Below are 20,961 nucleotides of genomic sequence, written 5' to 3'. Positions count from 1 at the left end.
TTTTTTAATTATAGGCAGTGTATTTCAATTATAGTTTTTTTTCTTTCTGCCGCCTGCCCGTCGTTGTTCTGCTTCTTGTTTGGTGCTTGAGTTTTGTTATTAAATTATTATTATTTACAACCTATCTCCCGCCTCCATCCTCGCATTTTGGGGTCCAGTTTGGTATCAAGCCGTATGAATGTAAAGACAACTTACAGCCATCCGCTTTATCCTCCTTGCAGGTCACGGCTGTTGCTGGAGTCTATCCGCCATTGTCGCCATTGCATTGCGGGGCCACACGTAGAAAGACAACAATTCACACACACACTCACACCTATGGACAATTTGGAGTAACAATTCACCTAAATTGCATGTTTTTGGGGTGTGAGAAAACCGAAGAACCTGGAGAAAACTCACGCGGAGGGAAAACAGACAAACTCTTTTAGCTGTGCGACGACAGCGCTACCCACAATGCCACTGTGATGCCCGTGCAGGCAACTTTTATTTAAAATTATGTCTAGAAGTTCTTCAGAAAGACATTTGCTGTTCATCATACCAGGGTTGTCTCTTCTTGTTGTCTTACCTGCATCATTCGCCACAGGTTTCAGTCATGCAATATGCACAAGTGAAAGTCTATTCTGGAATTTCAGCAGAGCTTTGGGGTAACGTTTTGGTGATTTGATTTATTCAGGTTGAGCAAAAATTAAACTGTTACGGTTTCCAGGTTAATTGCAGATTGTAATGCATTAGAGTTGCATTAAAGAACAAATTCTAATACATTTTACTACAAAGCAATATGATAATAAAGTCATTTTTGTTGATTTTTTGTTTTGTGGAGTTGCATTCATGCCTCTGTTCCCTAAAACAGGGCAACCTGAGGCTTTTGTTCTGTTCACTGTTTCCCTTATGGACCAATCTCCGTGCTGAAAAGAGAGGAAACCACAGAGATGAGCTCACTCACCAATGCAGCAACTTTACTGATCTTATAATAGCTCCATACTGTCCATTACTGTGTGTCTTATGTCCAACTCCAAACTCCCCCTTCTCTCTGATGCTCTGTTGGATTAAAATCAAAGTTTAAATTTTTCAACATGACTAGTTTTCTTTCAGTTTTTTGGGGGAATCTGATGTCATGTCAGTGAATTCTACAACTATAGAGTGAAGAACCTTCATCTCCTCAGGTGAGCCCCTTCCCGAAGACAAAATAAAGAAATTAAAAAAAAGAAAATTCCTTTTGCTAGTTGTTCAAGAAGTTATTTTAGGTGCCTCCCCATTTTCCACCATCCCCACCTCTATCAGAAATGATAAAGGGTCAACAATAAAAGCCCTAATTTAAAGGAATAATTGGCTATTTAGTAACTAAATAATCCATCATATAGTTACTACCTGTGCCTTTCCTCCATTGGGCTTTTGGAGCTTCACTGTGGAAAACAGAAGTTTGCCCACGATCAATACAACCCCAGTGAGAAAAGTGGGAGAGAATGTGAGCTGTAAAACCAAAGCAAGCTTACCACCTTAAAAATGCTGAAACGCTCAGTGGATTGGAGCCAGTCGTCAATATTCTGTGGGTTCAGCACAATAACCAACCATAAATGTGGCAATTTCATCTAATTTTATGACTAAAAATATTGATTACAACCCTTTCAAAGCATTACCAGTGTAACCTTGCAATTCCTTCCACAATTATCATTAAGATAACTACCCGCTAAAAGCTTACATTGGCACATACTATTGCTAAAGATACCTGCAGGGATACCGTGAACTTGGAATCGGTTCACAAAGGACAACAACTGAAATCTTTCAAACTCCTAAAATTGGAGTCTCGGCCAACTGGAGGAGCTCAAATACAAGAATGTACAATAGAATAATCTTCATCACTCAGACGGCAGGCGTTTGGAAGGAGTGAATCAACCCACTTTGGTAAGAAATGCTCGCAGATTATTCTTCCACATAAACCTTTCTCAGAGACTCTGTTTGACTTACGTTTATCTATTCCTCAATGATAATTTCCCATTGAAGGATGTTGCATAAGGCATCGCTCGGCTGCCTTATCAGAGCCACTGCAGCTGTACAGACAGATAAAGAGCAGAACAACAACAACAAAAAGCATCTTTTCACACACTGGATCAGCCAGATGAACCGATTCCTGAATGTTTGACCCATGTGTTGCACCGTATCAAGACACTCAACAAAAGGAATGAATGTAATATGAAGGTTATCAGATACTTCTTGCTGGTCACCAAAAGACTGCTTTATTTGAAAAGCAGGTTCCGCGTTCAAGTGTCATATTGTTGAGAAATATTAGAGGACCATTACTCTTTGCATTGCAATGTCAAGCTGGCATGCTAAAGCGCTAAATCATCTCCACTTATACCAGAATGTCCTGGGAGAGTTCACAGCGTGTCGCATAATTCATGCTTGCGGAGACGGTGATGAGGAAAAACCTTCAACAGGTAGAAACCTCTAGCAGATCTGAGACGCAAGGTGGGAATCCTCATTCCGTGTGGAGTGGAAAGTGAACATACATCACAGTAACATTTAATTGTAACTTTTAAAAAGTAGAGTCTCGCCAACACTCGCTCTCATCGCTTCGGCTCATAATTCACATTCATACTACATTCCTGGTAGTAAAATAGCGGCTTCACCCCAACCTCCAATTGTTAGATGGCTACAGAGTCGACTTTACTTTCAGATGATTCCAGCACATGCATGGCTGTTAAAGGTGATAAATCATCGCACGTGAATGCAGGGGAAGCAATGACGGCATACAAGTGAATGAAATCAATCATCCCGAGAGCTTTGATCCCTAGGGAGGTTTAAAACTATTGAGGGGTCCTTGGAGCAAGCTTTGGTACTACTGATCCTAGCCTATCCCTATTGAGCGTGACTAAAACCAGAGGATGCTCCCCGTGGAAGCGACATGTCAATCACAGGGAAGCTGGGCCAGACGGCATGTCCTGCTGTATCAGCAACCTTAAGGGCTCCCAAAGAAATTAGCTTCCCTGGGGGGGGTCAGCACTTTATGTCCTGCATGGCGTGTGAGCCTGATGTGGTTCTCCACTATCTCTGCACCCTTTGGATACACTGGGAAATGTTAGTCCCAGCAAACACTAACACCTAACGGCACCTTCACTAAAACCATTAGTGTTTTACATGATTTGGTTTCCTGTCTCAGTGATAATTATTTTTAATGAAAAAACACACACACACACCACCTTTCCACTACATGGTTGTTTTAAATAAAAACCCAAACTGAAAAACAATAAATTCATTAACATTTTAAAAATTTAAAAAGCCCCAGTCTCCTGGGTAAAATTCTGCTTCCAGCACATTTGCTGCGTAGGTTGGACTTTGCAGAGGCAGGGTCCCACTTCCTTCATACATAGATGTGAAAAGAAATATATAATTTAAAGGAAAACAATGTGCACTTAGGGGACTGGCTTAGATGCTTGCCAAAGCTAACAGGGCTGCGTGTCCATGTGGGTGAAATAGAACATTTTCCCATCTATTCTTTCTGTATATGGACCTCCTGTTCTCATTCCACTTCATCTGACACCAGTTCTTCACCAACCTGCTTGTTGTTGTTGTTGTTGTTGTTGTTGTATGGCTGCACCAGCGGGGCGGGTAAGACCCTGCATGACACCACTCAGGTGCTGTTACCTCTGTGGTATTTACTGTAAGCTATTGAGTCTCTCTGTGTGTGTGAAAAGCAATTTCTCCTTAGCGTATTAATTCCACATCTGCATCAGATTCTATTAATGAAGGACGCACGGAGATTGCTCATTTCAAAGTTAGAATTATTATTTTTTTATTAGAAAGCAACTTATTTGCCTTTTTATGTTCCATTCAATCCATCAAGAGGCAGAAGAGCTTTACTCCATATCTCTTCTCACTGTTATGAATATCACAGTGGTTGTGATAGAGCTCATACAACACGAGCAGGATTAAAAACAAACGTCGATATATCTGGTCAGGGTTTTGGTGCTGGTTGCTCACAAAATGATTACTGTGAATTGGCTCAAACAACAGACGCCTACTGTGGAACAGTGGGTCCAAAGAAACTGAAATCTGTGAACTGTATGGAGGAGATCACGGCGGTATTACGGCTAAATAAGGACAAGTACCTAAAAAGACGGGCGCCTGTGATTTCGTATTTGGAGAAGTAATAGCAATTCTTGCTTTTGTCTTTTGTTTTCTTTAGTTCCCTTTTTCAGGATACTTGCTATTTCTTTCTAATTGTGACCATTAATATTTCAAGTTTGCAAATGATGTATATGTGCAATAATGTCAAGAAATGTTTTGTTTAAATAAAGAGTTCAAAAAAACTCCACTAAGACGCCACTAAATTGTACTGACGTGCTAAACCTAAGATTTTTGAATCACAGCAATAATTAACTGCGTAATAGGATTTATCTCTGAGATAGTAAGAAGTAACAGATTATATATGATCGCTTGAAATAATCCTGGTTTGTTTCACCAACTTCGTGAGCAGTGCTCCATGAGGATCGCCCCCTCCACATTAGTTTGTGTGAACACGTGGAGGGTTTACTAGCTGTTAACCGTTAACTAAGGTCATTTTCAAAAGGTAGTCTGCTGGCTAATGCCAGCTAGACCTCGAGCTCACTGCTATCAAAGGTGACACTTAAAGAAAGGAAATTTCTTCTTTATGAGAATGAGAACGCATAAATGCCAATGAAAGAATTTGGAGGATTAAAGACTGTGTCAGAACTCTAATTCTCTAAACCTTTAGAAACAAATAAGAATTCTGTCTTATAAGTCCGTCCATCCATTTTCCTCCAGTTCCGATTCGTTGTAATTGTATTGTAATTGGCGGATGACGTTTTCTTTTTAGCTGCAAAACTGAATGATGAAGAAAACCAACGACTGGGCGAGCATGCTGGGACAGTGGGCCTATTTCCCAGTGGAGAGCAGAGGGTCTTCTGCATCCGCTGAAGGACGATGACGACCTATGCAGATGTTTTTGTCCCATTAATCTCGGTAATGGAGCTTTAGGAGAAAACGCCTTTGTTGGCATTCTTTTCTGTTGAATGACATGTCTTATTATCGAGACTGTGATTTAAAAACCATTTTGACATAATGATAGTATAATGGCATAATAATGAAAACACACAATCAAAGAACAATGATCAAAACATGATTTTCTGCAGCCCATTTTTTTAAATTCAATCAATACGAATGTTAAGAATGTTTATTTCCTTAGCAACTGAAGTTTGGGTTAGATCCAGACAAAGGGATTCCGCCTTTATGCGACGCAGGTAAAGATTCATGAGCAGCAAACCCAACGTATTTCTTCAATTATGTTTTCAAACTGTAGGAAGATCAAGATAAAGACCGGTACAGAAGTCTCTCTCGGGATTCCACGATCAATAAGTGCCTCTAAACAATGAATTATCTTTCACGACATGCATTTTGACTCACATAACTCAAGGCCTCAAAAGACAGGCGTAAAAACCACAAGGAAATCGTAAATGAAACTTTATTGACACCTTTGATTACACTTCTTCATTCATCAAGTTTATTACAGTACAATCCAAGAAGAGAAATGCAAGGCCACAAACAAGAGCCGAACAAAGAAACACTTAGAATGGCTTCTGACGTAAAATGGACGAGGTGCTGGAGACCAAAATAAAAGATGGGGGGAGGGGATGACAGCAGAAGACAATCACAGATGTGTGTGGGGGAGAACCTAACTGAGCCGAACAACACACAACCCTTCATAGAAGGAGAGAATGCAGATCTTCAGCAGCTTCAGATGAAGCTACAAAGAATGACTGTTGCATCATGGGAGAAAAGTAGTGGGTTTTAAAACAGAATGCAAGACATATGCATGATTTCTGCATTCGATTCTCCCAGAAACACACGAGATGATGTCCTGGTAGAAGTGAGAAACCAGACGTTCCAGTTCTACGGCTGCCTTTAATCCGATGCCGCCCAAATCGATGACTTAATAGAGACACAGGCCAAATAAATCTCCAGGAAATCGGAGAATACTGCTCGTGTTCTTGTGGCGCGTACAATCCATTCCTTCTTTAGGAATTAGGGAGTTGAAAGGTCCTGGAAGTGGCAAGCATGGCTCGCACTTTGGCCATCAGATCCTGGGAAAAGAAGGAAAGGGAGTGATGTCATTAGACGACTGGAAAATAAATTAAAGTTAGGAGGCCACCATGACAGTGGGTGCGTGCTCATACACCTGTGGAAATAATAACACCAGTGAGTATCAGAGAAATACACACTGAGGGTTTGAAGGATATTTAAGACCGTCAGTGTTGGTTCGAAGATCTGTTTATTTGTTTATTTATAGTGGATCCCCAGTAGCTTCCACCAACGTGGTTGCTAATCTTCCTGGGGTCTGTAACAACCAATCGTCAAGCAAATAAATTTCTTCTTTCTGTTTTGCTTCGAGATAAATCCATCAATTCACCCCACCCCCAAACCAAAAAAAATAACTGGAATGGTAAAGGGAGCGCGTGCCGGGATTCCCAGTGGAGTGCTGGACCCCAGGAAACTAAGCATAACCCCCCCCCCCCAAAAAAAAAGCATGAAACGGTATCATCTCAAATTTAAAAGTTGAGTACAAAAGGCTTCAATTTTGCTTGAACAACACGAAAGCATTTCAGCGTCCGAGCATTTGATAAATAGCCATTAAAAAACTGCCTTAATGTTTATTTATCCACAAAATATTGGAAAAACATTGTGTGAAAAATAATACAACAAAATATTATGTCCAGAGAGTCGATGACCTGCGCAGTGGCCAACTGTAAATGTTTTTAAGTAGGTCAGCAACATTAAAAAAAATGTATACGTTGCAAGGAGGAGTTGCACAAATTGAACGTAATGCTGAACAGATGAATATAAAGCAGATTGTGGGAAGTAGAGAGCAGTCAGATTGTGAAATTCCGTTAATTCCCACTTCAGGTAAAAGTTTTGCTGACCCAGGTACAAATGTTTGTATTGCCGAAGTGTTCATTTGCCTCCTAAGAGCGATTCGTACACGCATGGACAGATCTACCCTTGAGCTCTTCTGACAGATGAGACAATTTAACAGCTGTAATAACAGAAGGAAGGAGATGTCACTTCAAATCACTCAAAATGCTGCTTGTCTTTAAACCGTGGTGCGTATGAATGCGCACGCAGATAGTATATTACATTAATATTATCATCAAATGTTATGGCGCAGATGTGGCAACAGAATATCCAGATACAGTGGACAAAAAAGAGAAACATAAATAACACTCCCCGTGCTGATCTGTCATTCTGAGACTTTTCCCAGTAACCTTGCAGGAAAAAAGGGAACCAAATGGATCTAAAACAACACGCAAAGGGAATAAAACCTCGATCAGAGATGAGTAATCCACGATAAATGTAAAGCAGTGCACACAAGGGGACAGAAGGCGGGGGAACAATGAGAAACAGGAGGAAGATGAGAGATGAGATGAAGCAAATAGCAACCAGGCACCCTTAGGGAGAGAAGAAGAAAAAGAAACAGGAGACCATTAGGCAGATGAGGAGATGCTGAATTATTCAAGATGTGTTTGTAAAACAACACAGATGGGGTAGGAGTAGTTAGCAGTTCCGAATCTGTGCGTGTTGTGATAGCAGCGCGCCTTCATTTACCGTTGAAGTGACAGAAGGAGTGTGTGTCTGCGTGACAAAATAAGAAAGGGAAAGGAATAACATGTTGTTGATGCAGGGAAGAAATATGAAACCTGCTTTCAGGGTGCATCAAGTGAGTAAACACCACACACACACACACACACACCCAGTACCCTGTGGCCAGAACGGAGAATAGATTCCAAAATCAGGTGAAGTTGTGCAAATGTTCAGAGAATAGCTTGTGTTGTTTCTCCGTTCCCAGTCTATTGGCTCCCATTAGCACGGCTCCCAATGCTTCTTTCATTCCGGTCTAACGCTGCAGCCTGTGTCTCACAGGTTTTCATGTCTGACACAAAGTTCTGCTTCTTCAAGTTTTCAACTTTAAGTGATTAATATTTTATATATAAAATATGGAGGCTTCAGTAAAGACACACAGGCCCCCAGTTCTCTTTAAATGTAATCAGTAAATGTTTCTTCTTTCTTCCACAGCAGTCAAAGTCCACTGAATTAAAAGTCACCGGTCAGAGCTGTGGTCTGCCAGGAATTGAGCCGTTATCCTAATTTCTACCCGTGTTTTGGGCTGGTTACTTTAAGAACATCTACTCCACACTACACAAATTGGAAAGCTGGTCATGGCTACTAACTCTGACTAATATTTACAATAATTTTAAGATTGTAAGGCAGATGTCATCAGATATGTGCGCATCAATCAATGTTTTTTTGATCTTGACTGGCCTCCCTGACAGAAGACACAGGGCAAAGGTTTGAATTTGGTCAGGACGAGCTACAGTTGTGAACCTTTGTTAGTGTGCTTAAACGTGGCATAAGGCTAATGAAGGCGTTGCCGTCACGCTACTCCATAGAGGCAGGCAAGAGGAGAGCCTTTCAGTGATGCAATGCAAAAAAACAGACATGAAAGCCGAAGAAAATACGACGTATCGATTGAACCCTGAGCCTCACTCCACTTTAACAAAGACAGTCTCTTTTTGTTCTCAATGACGTGTTGCTCAAAAATACAGAAGATGGAGCAGATGAGGTAGAAACAATAAAGAAATTCAAGTTGAATTTCCCAAGGAGAAGCAGCTGAAAGACAGGGATTTATTTTTATCTGTCAAAATCAAGAGCACTTTCTGCTCTACCTCTGCATGAAGGAAAGTCAGAACACCCAGCACTTGCGTCTGGTACACTTGAACAGCAGCAGAATCCATATTTGGAATAAAAGCAAAGAACAATACCTGAGTTATTTTGGCCTGAACAGAGGACACTATGGATGAAGACACTGCCTTGTCTTTCTCAAGAGAGTCACCCCTGGAGAGAAAAAGACAATCGACTTAGGAAGAGAAGCTATGCAATATGCAAGAAGCCATGTTAAATGTTTATATTTGGAGTCATAGCAGGGAGAGGAGCGGATGTAAGATGGCGAGGTAAGAGAGGAATGGGGTGTTACGAGCAAAAACAAAACTAAGCACTACATCAACGGTGTCAAACTCAGTCAAGGGTGTAATCATGCAGAAGAAAACGCAAAGTCACAAGTCTTCCACTCAACTCCATTGCTCTGTCCAAAGCTTTTAATGTCTCCGCCGTCTAACACTTCATTATTCATAAAGGCTTTTTTTTAAATAGATAAGTCATGTACATCAAGTTGATTGAACACAGCAGGTGACAAAATACTGAAGAGCAGACCGCTGGTGATGCTAAGAGTTTTCAAGAGTCCACTAAAGGAGGGGTTATTTGGAATGTGTCAGACAGTGTCCACCATTTCTGTCAATTACACACGAGCTACTCAATATATGTTGTGAAACTCAGTAGAATGGTTGCGAGCAAGAAAGAACCCATTCAATGTTTTTTTCCCCCAGTGGTTAGAAAGAATGGAATAATGGATAAACAGAGGCAGGACTCATCATCATCAATTTGTTTTTCATCTACAGTACCACCCTGAAATCATAGTTCCTTTAATATTGTATATTTTTCTTCCTAATCCCACAAACAGTTAAAAGTTCCACCTTAGAAAGGAAATGAATTTTCCTCACATGAACTGACAGAGATATTCCGTGTTGTTGCATTTGGCCTGAGGCGTGTCTTATTCGTGATCCCTCTGTGTACGTAAGAGATTTACAAAAGCGTGACAGAGTGGTGGAACTGAGATCTGGAACGCTTGATTGCAGTTAGAGTTTTTAAGAAGGCGCAGACTGCGTATCGCTGCACGGACCAGATACTCGAATCAAGGCAGCAACCCTCCAGGTAAAGTTGGGTGAGATAACTTTGCAATTCTTTCACAAATTTACCTCAAATACCTGATAAATAATGTATTAATTTTAAATTGTTTTATTTATGCTGCCCACATTTACAAGCTCCTGTCACTTATTTCTATAGGACAGCCCACCTTGATGTATGACTGAAGCAATATACATTTTTAAATGAGTGTATTTTTAAACCATTTAAGGCATAAAATCCATATTACCAATATCTAGATTTTTTAAATAACCTTTGGGAAGCTTGAATTGAATGTTCTCTATGCAACCATAACCTCCTACCTCCACTGTTCTGGCTCAGGGACCTATAAAATGATTTTAGCGATATGCCTTTCAAATCTAATGTCCGACATTCCTGGATAAATTAACTGCCTTAAATGCTAATATGTGCAAAAAGCCGAGGGCTGCATAAATGATCAGTGATGTTCGCTGTGATATGACCAAATGCAACGTGAAGGGCAGTCTTTCTGCGTACCTTTGCATCACCCACCTGTCTGCTTTTTTAAGTTCTTTACTGCACTAATGACTAATACACACTCAGAAAAAGGAAAACTCAGTAAATGAGTTAACATTTGACATGTTTGTTTATGTTTTTAGCCTCATTGATCTAATGCCTATACTGCCTGTATTGGGTTTGAGAACGAACAGGTAGGGAAAGGTCAATTACATTTAGCCTCTGACATGCAAAGGTTAATGGAGACCGTCTTTGTTGGAAATATTTTAAACATCAATCTCTTGTAAAAGAATGTTGGATCCAAACAATAATATCAATTCCTCAAGGCTCTGCGTCTCTTTCTTTACACTGAACTGCAACCCCAAGAACATCTCTTCGACATGTAGAAATATACAAAGCTTGGCAGGCCTGCTGGGCCGAGTTCAGGTTGTCAAACTATGATAGGACAATCTGGTGAAAAGGTTTACAAAAGTCTCCATGAAGTGCTGGTTGTGCTTTCCAAAAAACAAGAGGACATAATTTAAACATCATCGATGATTTGGCTTTTGACAAGGCGTTTCAGCAAAGTTTCGACACTGTAATAAACAGTTCCTGAAGCCTTATACTTTTTGATTTATGTGTTTATTCATTATGTTTATGTCATGAAAGACAAAACGCTTCAGGCGCCCAGAGGCACCGACCTGTCTAGTGTTTTTTGTGAAAAAAAAATTCAAATAAAGTAATAATTATAGTAATAATAGTCCTTAGGTGTGTAGAACCCCTCTTACAAGAAAGGCAGCACAAGTGCTTTGCCACAAGAAATGACAAGAACCAAGCGCTTACATGAAGACAGAAAGAAAACATGATGTGTGCAAAACAGACACACTGAAAGCAAAAGTAAAAGTAAAATCTCATCAGTGATCTTTAAGTTAAACCTGATAAATAATTACATGCTTGGATGAGAGGATGCCAGGCTTGGAGGGGGTTACCTTGAGTGGACCAGGCTGGACGCAGGGCTAGCCGACGGGGACAAAACCCTGCAGGGTGAGGAATATGGGGAGAAAGAGGAGCCAGCAGTTTGCCGCTGTCCCGAGGACGAGCTCCTCCTTTTTTCACGAGGAGACCTGAGAGATAAAAGCAAGAGAACTGCGTGAGCTGAAAGACTTCACATTCAGCCGGTAACATCACGGAAAACACAATACAGTATATCGAGCGGCGGATGCTTTCTGAAGGCGGTGCTCGTGTGTTTAACAAAGCCCTACTTGAGATTCAAGCAAGTAAAAGCAACCCAGCAGTTTCCATCAAAGACACATCTAAACTGTTGCTAAATGTAATAGATATACACCAGTGATCTTTCTCACACACGGTACAAATCAGTGTTTTATGTATTCAAATAAGCATAGCTGTGCGTGAAGACCTGCGACTCGATGACACCTGTCGTTAGGTTTACCTGGATGTCAAATGTCCCCCGGGCTGGCTGGAGCTGCCGCTCGGATAATGTCGTTCCCGCCCCCTCTCCTCACGCCTCCTTTCTGCTGAGGAGCCCCTCCTGTCCCTCCTCCCTGGAGAGTGTGATCGGGATCTATCCAGACAGGAGGACAAAGGAAGCGCAAGACGGACAAGCCAATAAATTACAGAAGTCTGAGCTTATTAGATGAGGGGAAGAGAGAGAGAGGAACAAAATGAGAACAAAGTGCCAAAACCATTCGAGGTTGGTAGAATGCATGAGAATCAATCAATGATTTCCCAGGGAGCTAAAAAGAATTATTAATAAGAAATACGAGGATTTGAGCAAGCTTTGTACCGATTCAATGAGAATATCTGAAGACCTCAATGCAGAAACAATTATTTTAAGGTAGTTCATACGAGTTCAAAACAAATGGTGATAAATCATTAAATCTGTCACAATAATTTTCAATCACATCTTCAGCCAGGGAGGTTGAATTAAAGTAATAATGGAGATGTTGAAAGAAACACAAATTACGTCAAGCGTGCAAGTCTGTGGTGTCTCACCGAGTCCGATGCGCTCTCCTGTAGGCAGTAGGAAGGGCGTGTCTGTTGTTGGACTTCGGCTTCGACCTTGACCTCGATCTCGACCGCCTCTTGTGTTTCTTTTTCTTTTTGTCCTTGTCCCTGCCTTTGTTTCTGTCTCTATCTCTGTCTCTTTCCCTGTCCCGCTCTCTGTCTCTGTCTCTGTCTTTATCTCGGTTTCTGTTCCTGGCTCCTCCTCTGGAGTTGGTGTACGAGGACGAGGAGGACGAGCAGGATGGGGCCTCCCTGCTGTGACGGGCCACTTGATTCGCCACAGTGGGTCTTTGTTCCTGAGGATGTGCAGGTCTTGCAGAGGACAGTTGAGGCACAGAGTTAGACAGAATAGAGAGGGCCTCTTGCATCTAGAGCCAAAGGACAGAACAGAGAGAACAAAGACATCAATGGAGACATTGGTTTCACAGGAGTGGGGATTCTCGCTATGGCTGGTTTGAAGACAGAAAGAAAACATACGATGCATAAAATAAATAACTCTGTTCACATCTGGCTATAAGTAGTGTGGGGTTGGTTGTGTATCATGATTAGAGCTCTGTATGCACTGATCCGTGAACATCCCGGCCAGCGTTACAGAATTACAAAGAGAAAAATGATTTTCTTTAATAAAAACATCTTAAATATTCACAGAATACTCTGAAAACAAGCAAGGGACCATAAACAAGCCTGAAAAGAGGGAATACAATTCCTCAGTTAGTTGATTAAATGCTCTGGGTTAAATAACACAGTGAAGCCCTCTGGCAATGCACAGAGGGGCGACTGCCAGCTGCAGTTCCTCTAATGACTCGGGCCTGTCTGCTTGCATTAAACTGGCCTAGAGCTGGAGTGACACTAAAAAATGGCTTCAGACCATCAATGGATTAATCATGACCTAGGTTAGGTCTCAGATCGCTCCTGGGGTCACTCGCACTGCATATATATTCCTTTATATACTATTATAAATACAATTTGGAGACATCAAATGGCATTCTTTATGCACTGACATTAACATAAGTGATTATGGCCGTCCAAATGATAAATAATGAACAATGCGTGGTGTGAATTTCTCTCCGCTAAAGGTTGTGAGAAGTAGGTGGACAGCTGATGAGAAGGCAGCACAGGTAGAACTAAAATATATGGTATCTGAAAACTGGCGGGGGGAGTGGAGAGAGGAGGGATATTTATTACGCCGTTGTTTGCAGACTATCTGGTGTCTGGAGATAATGAAATGATAAAGGCCAGCTTTGGCTTAAAATTAGGGCCGACAAATAGGATGCGTCTCCCAATGCCAGGCCAAGAAAGTGTCTGCCCTCTTTCACCTGCTCTGGAAAGATACTGAAGTTGGGGCTGGAGGAGAGCAGAAAGTTGAGACAGCACACTGAGAAATGGAGACGAAAAGAGGAGCAGGCATCCTCTCAATATTCCAAACAGCGTATTGATTAGTGGGAAGCCCTGGCGGAGTCTCGATTTTTGTTTTTGTCCTGAAACAATTTCCAGAACAATCAAATTTGTGAAGGAAAAATGATTAGGTGTCCATGTGAGTCTCGTGGGCAACTCAGTCGCTTTCACATAAATGTCAGGCCACTGGATTGCCTGCGTTTTCCTGAGGAGGAGCTTATCATGGCAGACAAATTGTTCAACCCGGTGAAGTTAGCGATCCAAAAGTCTGGACCTAGGCAAGTAACGCTAAATGGTCAAGCCTCATTTATTACTCACATTCTACTCAAACACTGACATCTTATCCAGGAAAAGACGATGGGCTCAGTCATTTGTTACTTCCAACGTCAATAAAGGGAAATATTAAAGCCAATCTGTGGTGAAAAGGCATTCCCAGTCATAGCTCAGTGTGAGAAACTGAATGATGTGAGTGACGGCGCTGGTGCAATAACGACAGGAACTTGCCCACCACCACCTGGCCCAACAGGCGGCGGGGTCAGGTTAGCACCAATCAGCCGGGCTAACGCGAGCTAACAAGAGCTGACATCCAGCATCCGTCAAATGAACAAGAGAGTCGACAAATCAAATGGCCATCACTGCGTCTTATTTACACTATGAAGTATTCGAAGGAGATTTTGTAGCACTCCTATTGAACTTAGAAGATAAATCAGTGTGTATCTGGAACTACAAAGGCAGCTGTTCAGTGGAAATCTAACCGGAACAGCAGTTATCTGTTACCAGTTGGTTAAAATGCAAAAAACATTACAGGAAGGGAGGAGGAGGAATTTTGGCAGTGGAATGAAAAGTTGTGGAATCATTAGTATTATGCTAAAACGCTAGGATTTCTTACAGCAGACAAAGATGAAGAACGCTGATGAAAACGCATTTTAGATACAGTAAAAGATTCAGCAGTTTACCTGTTAACGGTTTGTTTTAAAGCAAAGTTATGAGCCAGGAAAATCCGCCGAGGCATCATAATCAACACCAACAACAGTTCAGTAACAATCGCAACAAACGAAGATATTCCACATCTTTATGTTAATGTAGTTAATAAATGACTGAGTATAGGTGGTGAATGGAAAGAAGACTAAACTGATCTCACGGCTGTGTTGATAGTTAAACGTGTGATATCCTAGAAACTAGACCTCAGACCTGTTACAAACTAAACAACCGATGTCCACGAAGATAGTCCCTTAACAACCAGGAATTAATCTCTTAATGTTTTATAGCATGAAATAAAATGAAAACAGCTCTCAATGCAGCCTAACATGGATAATCATGCCATCTGGTATTAGTCATTAAAGCCCTACTAAGGCATAAAGATTTTCCATTTACTGGATATCGACTATGATAATAAATCGGGCGGCGCTGACTTTAGGACGTATGATAACTTGTTGCAAAGGCTCCATTATTCAATTGTAAAGACATGTTTCTTCATTCCTAGACATTAGTTCTGTTGTGCTTTAACTTATACAACTACCAAAAGACCAGTTACGTTGTATATATTGAGCATTTGTAGTCAATATAGGTGAGATTACATCGATCTCAAAATTTAGACTCCATAGAAGGAATGGCGACATTTTCAATTGCCCATTATACCAATTATTAGCTAAAGCTGAAGAGGTTTGGTACTTTCTCAATGTGAGGACGAGTACAAATGTAAAATTGCTAAAGCAATTGAACTGATTCAAATATTTTGTTAAAATTCATTTATCAGATGTGAAAAACACATTCCAGAACCGTGGCCTTACAGAAGCTGCTTATTGTGTCGGGGCAGAGACGTTTTATATAAAGCAAGAGCAATTAACGCTGTAGGATTGCAGTGTGTACTTCTGTCATGACAATGGAGTCACACATTCTGGTGATTCATCACGGCAACATTAATTGTTCTGGCAAATGACGGCTGAATATTGTCTCTCACTATCAGCTGTCTGTTGCACACATCTGATATTAGCGATTAACCGGGACAGTCAATGCACTCACATTATCATGCACATTACTTTAACAACAGAATTAATGCAATCCAACACACCCGGCTTTTTCACATGACTAGAAGTGAGTTGCAACCGTATTAACCATTAATGTACCTCATGCTGCACAGATGAGTCTATCTCAGCTTTCTTGGCCTCGGGCTCTCCAGCAAAAGGGCTGCGGAGGGTCTGCAGAAAGAGCGCCGCCTTCCTCTTCCTCTCCGCCTGTAGCTGTTTCTCCTTGGATTCCTTAGATGCCTGAGCCAGCTTCTCTCGAGCTGCAGCTGCTAGACGATCCTCGAGCTTTTGCTTGGCTAAGGGGAAGAGGACAAGAGGGTAAAAACAAAGGTGGTTGGAGGAGGATGAAAACAGTTATAGTCATTTTTGTATTTTATTTTTTACCATAACCAGATACACTTTACCTCGACTAAATTGCTGCGATGGAGGATATTATTGAAAAGATGGGAACAGCCGCTATAATGCTCTGAATTTCATACAGAATATATTTTTCTGACCAGCAGAGAACAAACCTTAGCAGGGTAAACACTGTTAAGAAAGGCAAGTGAGGAAGACGCCCTGCGATGAACTGGCGGGTTGTCCAGGGTGTACCCTGCCTCCCGCCCGTTGATTGATGGGATAGGCTCCAGCACGACCCGGTAACGGACAAAGCGGTTAGGAAAATAAATGAATGAATGAAAGTGAGGAAGATTCGAATGAGACGAGCCAGAGATGAAGAGGAGCGAGCAACCTGAGTGACTTTCCACAAATATTGTCACTGCCATTCAGTTTGGTGTCTGAATACTTCACAATAATGACAAATAAGATGTGATTGAGACTCTGGCCTGTTTGTAGGACATTTCAAGCAATGCAAGACTAGTCTAGAGCAGGAAAAATGGGAGAATGCATGTGGGTGGAGGAATGGAAACATCTCAGTAAAACCAGGGGGTGGAAAATAAGCATAGATATAAGAGATGAGAGCAGAAATGGGTAGGCAATAGCTGGCGCAAAAATTAGATGGGCAAAAACAATCGGTTGATTGAGAGACAGAAAACAGGAGAAGACAGAAGAGCAAATGCTGGAGGGAAAACAAGTTTAAGTTACGCAACTGCTGGTGCAACTATTATCTCTCCAGCATTAAAACTAGGGCGTCTGCTGAGGCAAATCATATTTAAGTACAGTGTGAACAGCAGCCAAGATGAGCAGAATCCATCTGCACACCAGGCAGCGGCACAAAACCCAGCGCTGACCAGTGAGACATCCAGTGAGACAGAGCAAAGACGCTTCTGGCTTCTTTTAAGGAAGTAAGTTAATATGGAAGGGATTTTAATATTTAGAGAATATAGAGAATTAATATATAATAGAGAATTTCATAGAAAAGTGCTGTAAATATTTTGTGACCATCAATCTTTTATCGAGCAAATTTCTAAGATTTTATCCATTATTGTGCAATATATAAAATATTATCAATAAATCTGTTATTGTTGTTGTTGTTGTTAGTATGTGTGCAAAATAAAATGAAACACAGGAGTTTTGTTGGTGCGTATAAATAAAGTTAAAATATAAACACACACACTGTTTTTTTCTTTCTTTTGTGTTGAAGAAGGAAAGAAGAATGGCTCCAGGAAAGAGACAAACTTATTGGATAGACAGATAATAAAAAAATGATTTACCGGTAGGTTCAATCTGCAATTAAAAATCTTTGTTGGGCTTTTTTTTTTAAACTACCGGTATATTCATTAATTATGGTGTACAATAAGAAAACAAACTTGCAAACTACAGCTGCTCCCTGCATGCAATATGGCAGATACAAAGCATTCATTTGAAGCTTCTCGCCATCCAATGAAACTAAATAGAGAGTTCACCCTCCTTTTATCCCAGAACATGACATCATGAGAGGAATGAGAGTGAATCCAAACAGGAAATCTGAAGGTCAGACATCTAAACAATGAGCTGTTGCTCAATATAAAGCTCCATAAAGCAAAAATGAGCAGCAGATTTAAGTGCAACTTCTCTGAAGGTTCATCAACATGAGCAACACTTTTTATATTCTTACTTCTCTCTATTATTTTAACTTTTAACTCTTATTGCAGCATGAACTTTGGAAAAGAAAAATATCGTAATAGTGTCCATAAAGCCTGTCATAAAGATGACAGAGAGAACAGTTAATGCTACGGTCTAAAAGGTTAGATTTAACTGAATTCCCGTATTGCTGGCATTTGAAATAAGTTACATCTTCACTCCAGCAAGTGGGCACAAAAATCTATTAATTTTATTATTCTAGTGTAAGAAAGTCTTATTTGTATTGGCAATATAACATTTTTGTATAAAGATCAATAATTGAAGCAATGCAAAATGTAGATACTTTGCTATATTGATTTTTCATGCCATCCCTAATTTACAGTGTCAAAATAGAATTACAAGTCTGATTTCAATTACGATTGATATTTTATTTAATTTCCCACAACTAGTAAATATGCAAATCTATTGGGAAATGTTCGCAGTGACATGAAATGACTTGTGTACTTATCGCATTTAGTGTGTCCTGCTGAGTTCCAGCCCGTCAGTATAGATCGGCGTTATGCTGCCTGCCACTGATTCCCCTGCTATCTGATCAAATTAGACTGACTGACGGCCACTTTACGACACAGCAGAGCAAATTCAGTCATTATTCATAAGCCTTTTTCAGCCCCTTTCTCTTGGCGTCTGTGAGTTCAGAGAAAGAAAGTTCCATACTGAGACCGCTCCAATGAACTTTAAAGGGACCAGCCAACCTGCCAACGCCCCCCCCCGATGCTGAAAATAGCACAATTGTCTTAACTGTCCATCTGTCCATTTCCTTGGCTTTATTTTGCAGCTGTCTTTGTGGTAAAATGGAAATGAATACACTTTATGTCTGCCCTTCGAGATCCCATCAAATGTTGAAGTCAGCATCTTTTAAGGCTCTACCTTTAATAAAAGCTGAAAAGAGAAACGGGCCTCCAGTGCCTGACTACATCAGAATACAACGTGCCAAGTTGGAAATGTTTTCTCTAGCAAAAGCAGTAAGATTCAATGAAGTTATTTTCTGATAAATTAAATATGCACATCTAAATAAAAAAAACAATTGAATCTGTTTAAAAAAAATGTTTTAAAAGAACTTCACTGAAGAAAAGACTGAAGAGAGCCATTGTGCAACATTCCACACCACGGCTGAACAAAAGCAAGAAACAAAGGAGGGAGAATACATCTCCACCAGGCGTCTGAAAAGATATTCGACTGTTGTTTGCCGTTACAACACTGTTAGTCTCGTCCTGCAGGCTACGGCCTGTTGAGAGAATTTATAATTGAGACTCAATGGACATATTTTTTGTTTCCGCTCTATTTTTTCCTCCAACTCCAACGCTTACAGAAAGCAACAGCATGCCAATGGGTATGACAAAGGCATCTTGTAAGCAAGTATACTTAAATGCTGTTGCTGCGACAAATAATTTCAGTCCTCCAATAAATAAATAACCATGGAGCTGAGAAATAGAGATCTGACATAATCAGATGCTAACATTGTGTCAGTTACACAGATATAATGAGGAAGATATTATATGAGAAGAAACAAAACATCAAATAGAAGACTCAAAAGAAATGAAGGCAGGATGTACATTTTGAAGATCGTATTATAATAGATATATTACAGACACATTTTTAAGAATATTACCTTGTTTTGCCTCCAACTCCTCTAAACTGATGGGGGGTTTCTTTTCTTCTGGTGCGGTAAGAGCAGGAGGCTCACTGTCAACCGCATCATACCTGCTCATCACGGCTTCAAAGCCCTGCTCCTGCAGCAACTTCTAAAAAAAACCGAAAAAAGCATGCAGAATTATGGTTAATTTTAAGGCACTGGAAGGGACATTGCCAAGGATAAGTTTTATTCTCATGCCAAAGGCATCCAGACTTCAACTGAATGGAATAATCAACTGAATCAGACCTTGTCCTCATCGGAATCATCGTCGTCATCCAATCGAACTCTATTCTTCTCCAACGGCAGCAAGTCGTTTTCCTTTGCCTTGATGGCAAAACAGATGGGGGCAAAAGAGCCTGAAATGGCAGTGGGAGACAGGAAGGGATTGTTAATTCAGAGGCAACACAAATCATTCAGACGTCTAAATGTTCGGAACAGGTAGACAAGTGCAACCTCGTCCTCTTTTGATTGACAACATTCAGGGTTAATGTTAAAAGCACAGACGAAAGCAATTAGTTCTAAACGGGAAGTTGCAAGACTAAATGAGTTTACTAAACAACAAACATGCACGCACACAAACTGACCGGACTCAGAGAGACTTGGCTAAAAAGAAATAGCTTGGATTTTCAGCAACAATCGCGTCACACTGTTTTCTACTTTACAATTTAAACATGTCTGCTTGCGTAGATTTTACAGAACATATATTGTGCTTCATTCTCTAAAGAAATAACCTTAATATGAGTCCTTGATGCTTATTGTGGAAAGCTGGCCAGTTTATTTGTGCACTATTCCAAGGAGTTAGAAGTTTTCCCTGACCTTTTGTCCCAATGACCTACGAGAATGCATTCCTCAAATGTATGCGTGTTTATGGTTCCTGCCTGTGGGGGTGTGGAGACTACACTCTTTCATCTCTGCAGAGACAATCCTGGCCTGATCAGCAGATGAAATTGTGAGCATAAATACAAGCAGCTGTTCCTACACATACTTGCATACACACCACATTAGATATGTGCCTGTAAACTAACAGGCGTCCATAATTACCCAGAGGCGCTGCATCTCATTTAATGAAGGAATGAACTCATCCAGAGGAAATGAAAGTAATACAATATTTTGTGCGGTTTTTCTTCTTGCGTTACTGTCCTACCTATCGTCAACTTGGAGTCTTTCAGCGATGGGTCTGACTGATCATCGTCATCAGCAGCAGCAGCAACAGTCTCCCTCTGGTTGAAGGAAAACAAACAAACAATCTGTATCACTATATATATTCATCTGGGGGGGGGGAAATAAATATATAGTTCCAGTCCAAACAGTTAAAAAAGTAAGTGTTGTTGAGGCCCTGCCACTTGCCATCTAAACGTGAACGCATTTTTCTGCATTGAGCATAAACCTGTAGGAAAGTTTCAAGAGGCAACAGGTGCTCTACATTAATTCAAATCCCAATTACCCCACTTAGCCCTAGCACTTGCCCCTACCCCTCCATTCTGCCTTCGCCCATATCGGTAGTGTGTCCTGTCTTCGAGGATGGAGGGGTAGTGGTCATCT

At 40.8% G+C, this 20,961-nt stretch overlaps 1 protein-coding gene across 1 annotated transcript in view; it reads right to left on the bottom strand.

The window, feature by feature from the left end:
• Positions 1–5,468: 5,468 nt before the first annotated feature.
• The window catches only part of sfswap (splicing factor SWAP), a 28,788-nt gene continuing 13,295 nt past the window's right edge, over positions 5,469–20,961 (bottom strand). Inside the window, exons 11-19 of the mRNA XM_068752979.1 lie at positions 20,564–20,633; positions 19,666–19,775; positions 19,396–19,528; positions 15,825–16,021; positions 12,292–12,671; positions 11,729–11,860; positions 11,268–11,402; positions 8,829–8,901; positions 5,469–6,095 (exon numbers count right to left, since the gene is read on the bottom strand). Coding sequence (XP_068609080.1) covers positions 6,030–6,095; positions 8,829–8,901; positions 11,268–11,402; positions 11,729–11,860; positions 12,292–12,671; positions 15,825–16,021; positions 19,396–19,528; positions 19,666–19,775; positions 20,564–20,633 — 1,296 coding nt within the window. The 3' untranslated portion in view covers positions 5,469–6,029. The remainder of the gene's footprint in view (positions 6,096–8,828; positions 8,902–11,267; positions 11,403–11,728; positions 11,861–12,291; positions 12,672–15,824; positions 16,022–19,395; positions 19,529–19,665; positions 19,776–20,563; positions 20,634–20,961) is intronic.

The sequence above is a fragment of the Brachionichthys hirsutus genome, chromosome 19 (genome assembly GCF_040956055.1).
Source record: "Brachionichthys hirsutus isolate HB-005 chromosome 19, CSIRO-AGI_Bhir_v1, whole genome shotgun sequence".
NCBI classification, from domain to species: Eukaryota; Metazoa; Chordata; class Actinopteri; order Lophiiformes; family Brachionichthyidae; genus Brachionichthys; species Brachionichthys hirsutus.
Note: the sequence above shows the minus strand (reverse complement) of the source record. Positions and strands in the feature narration are given on the sequence as shown.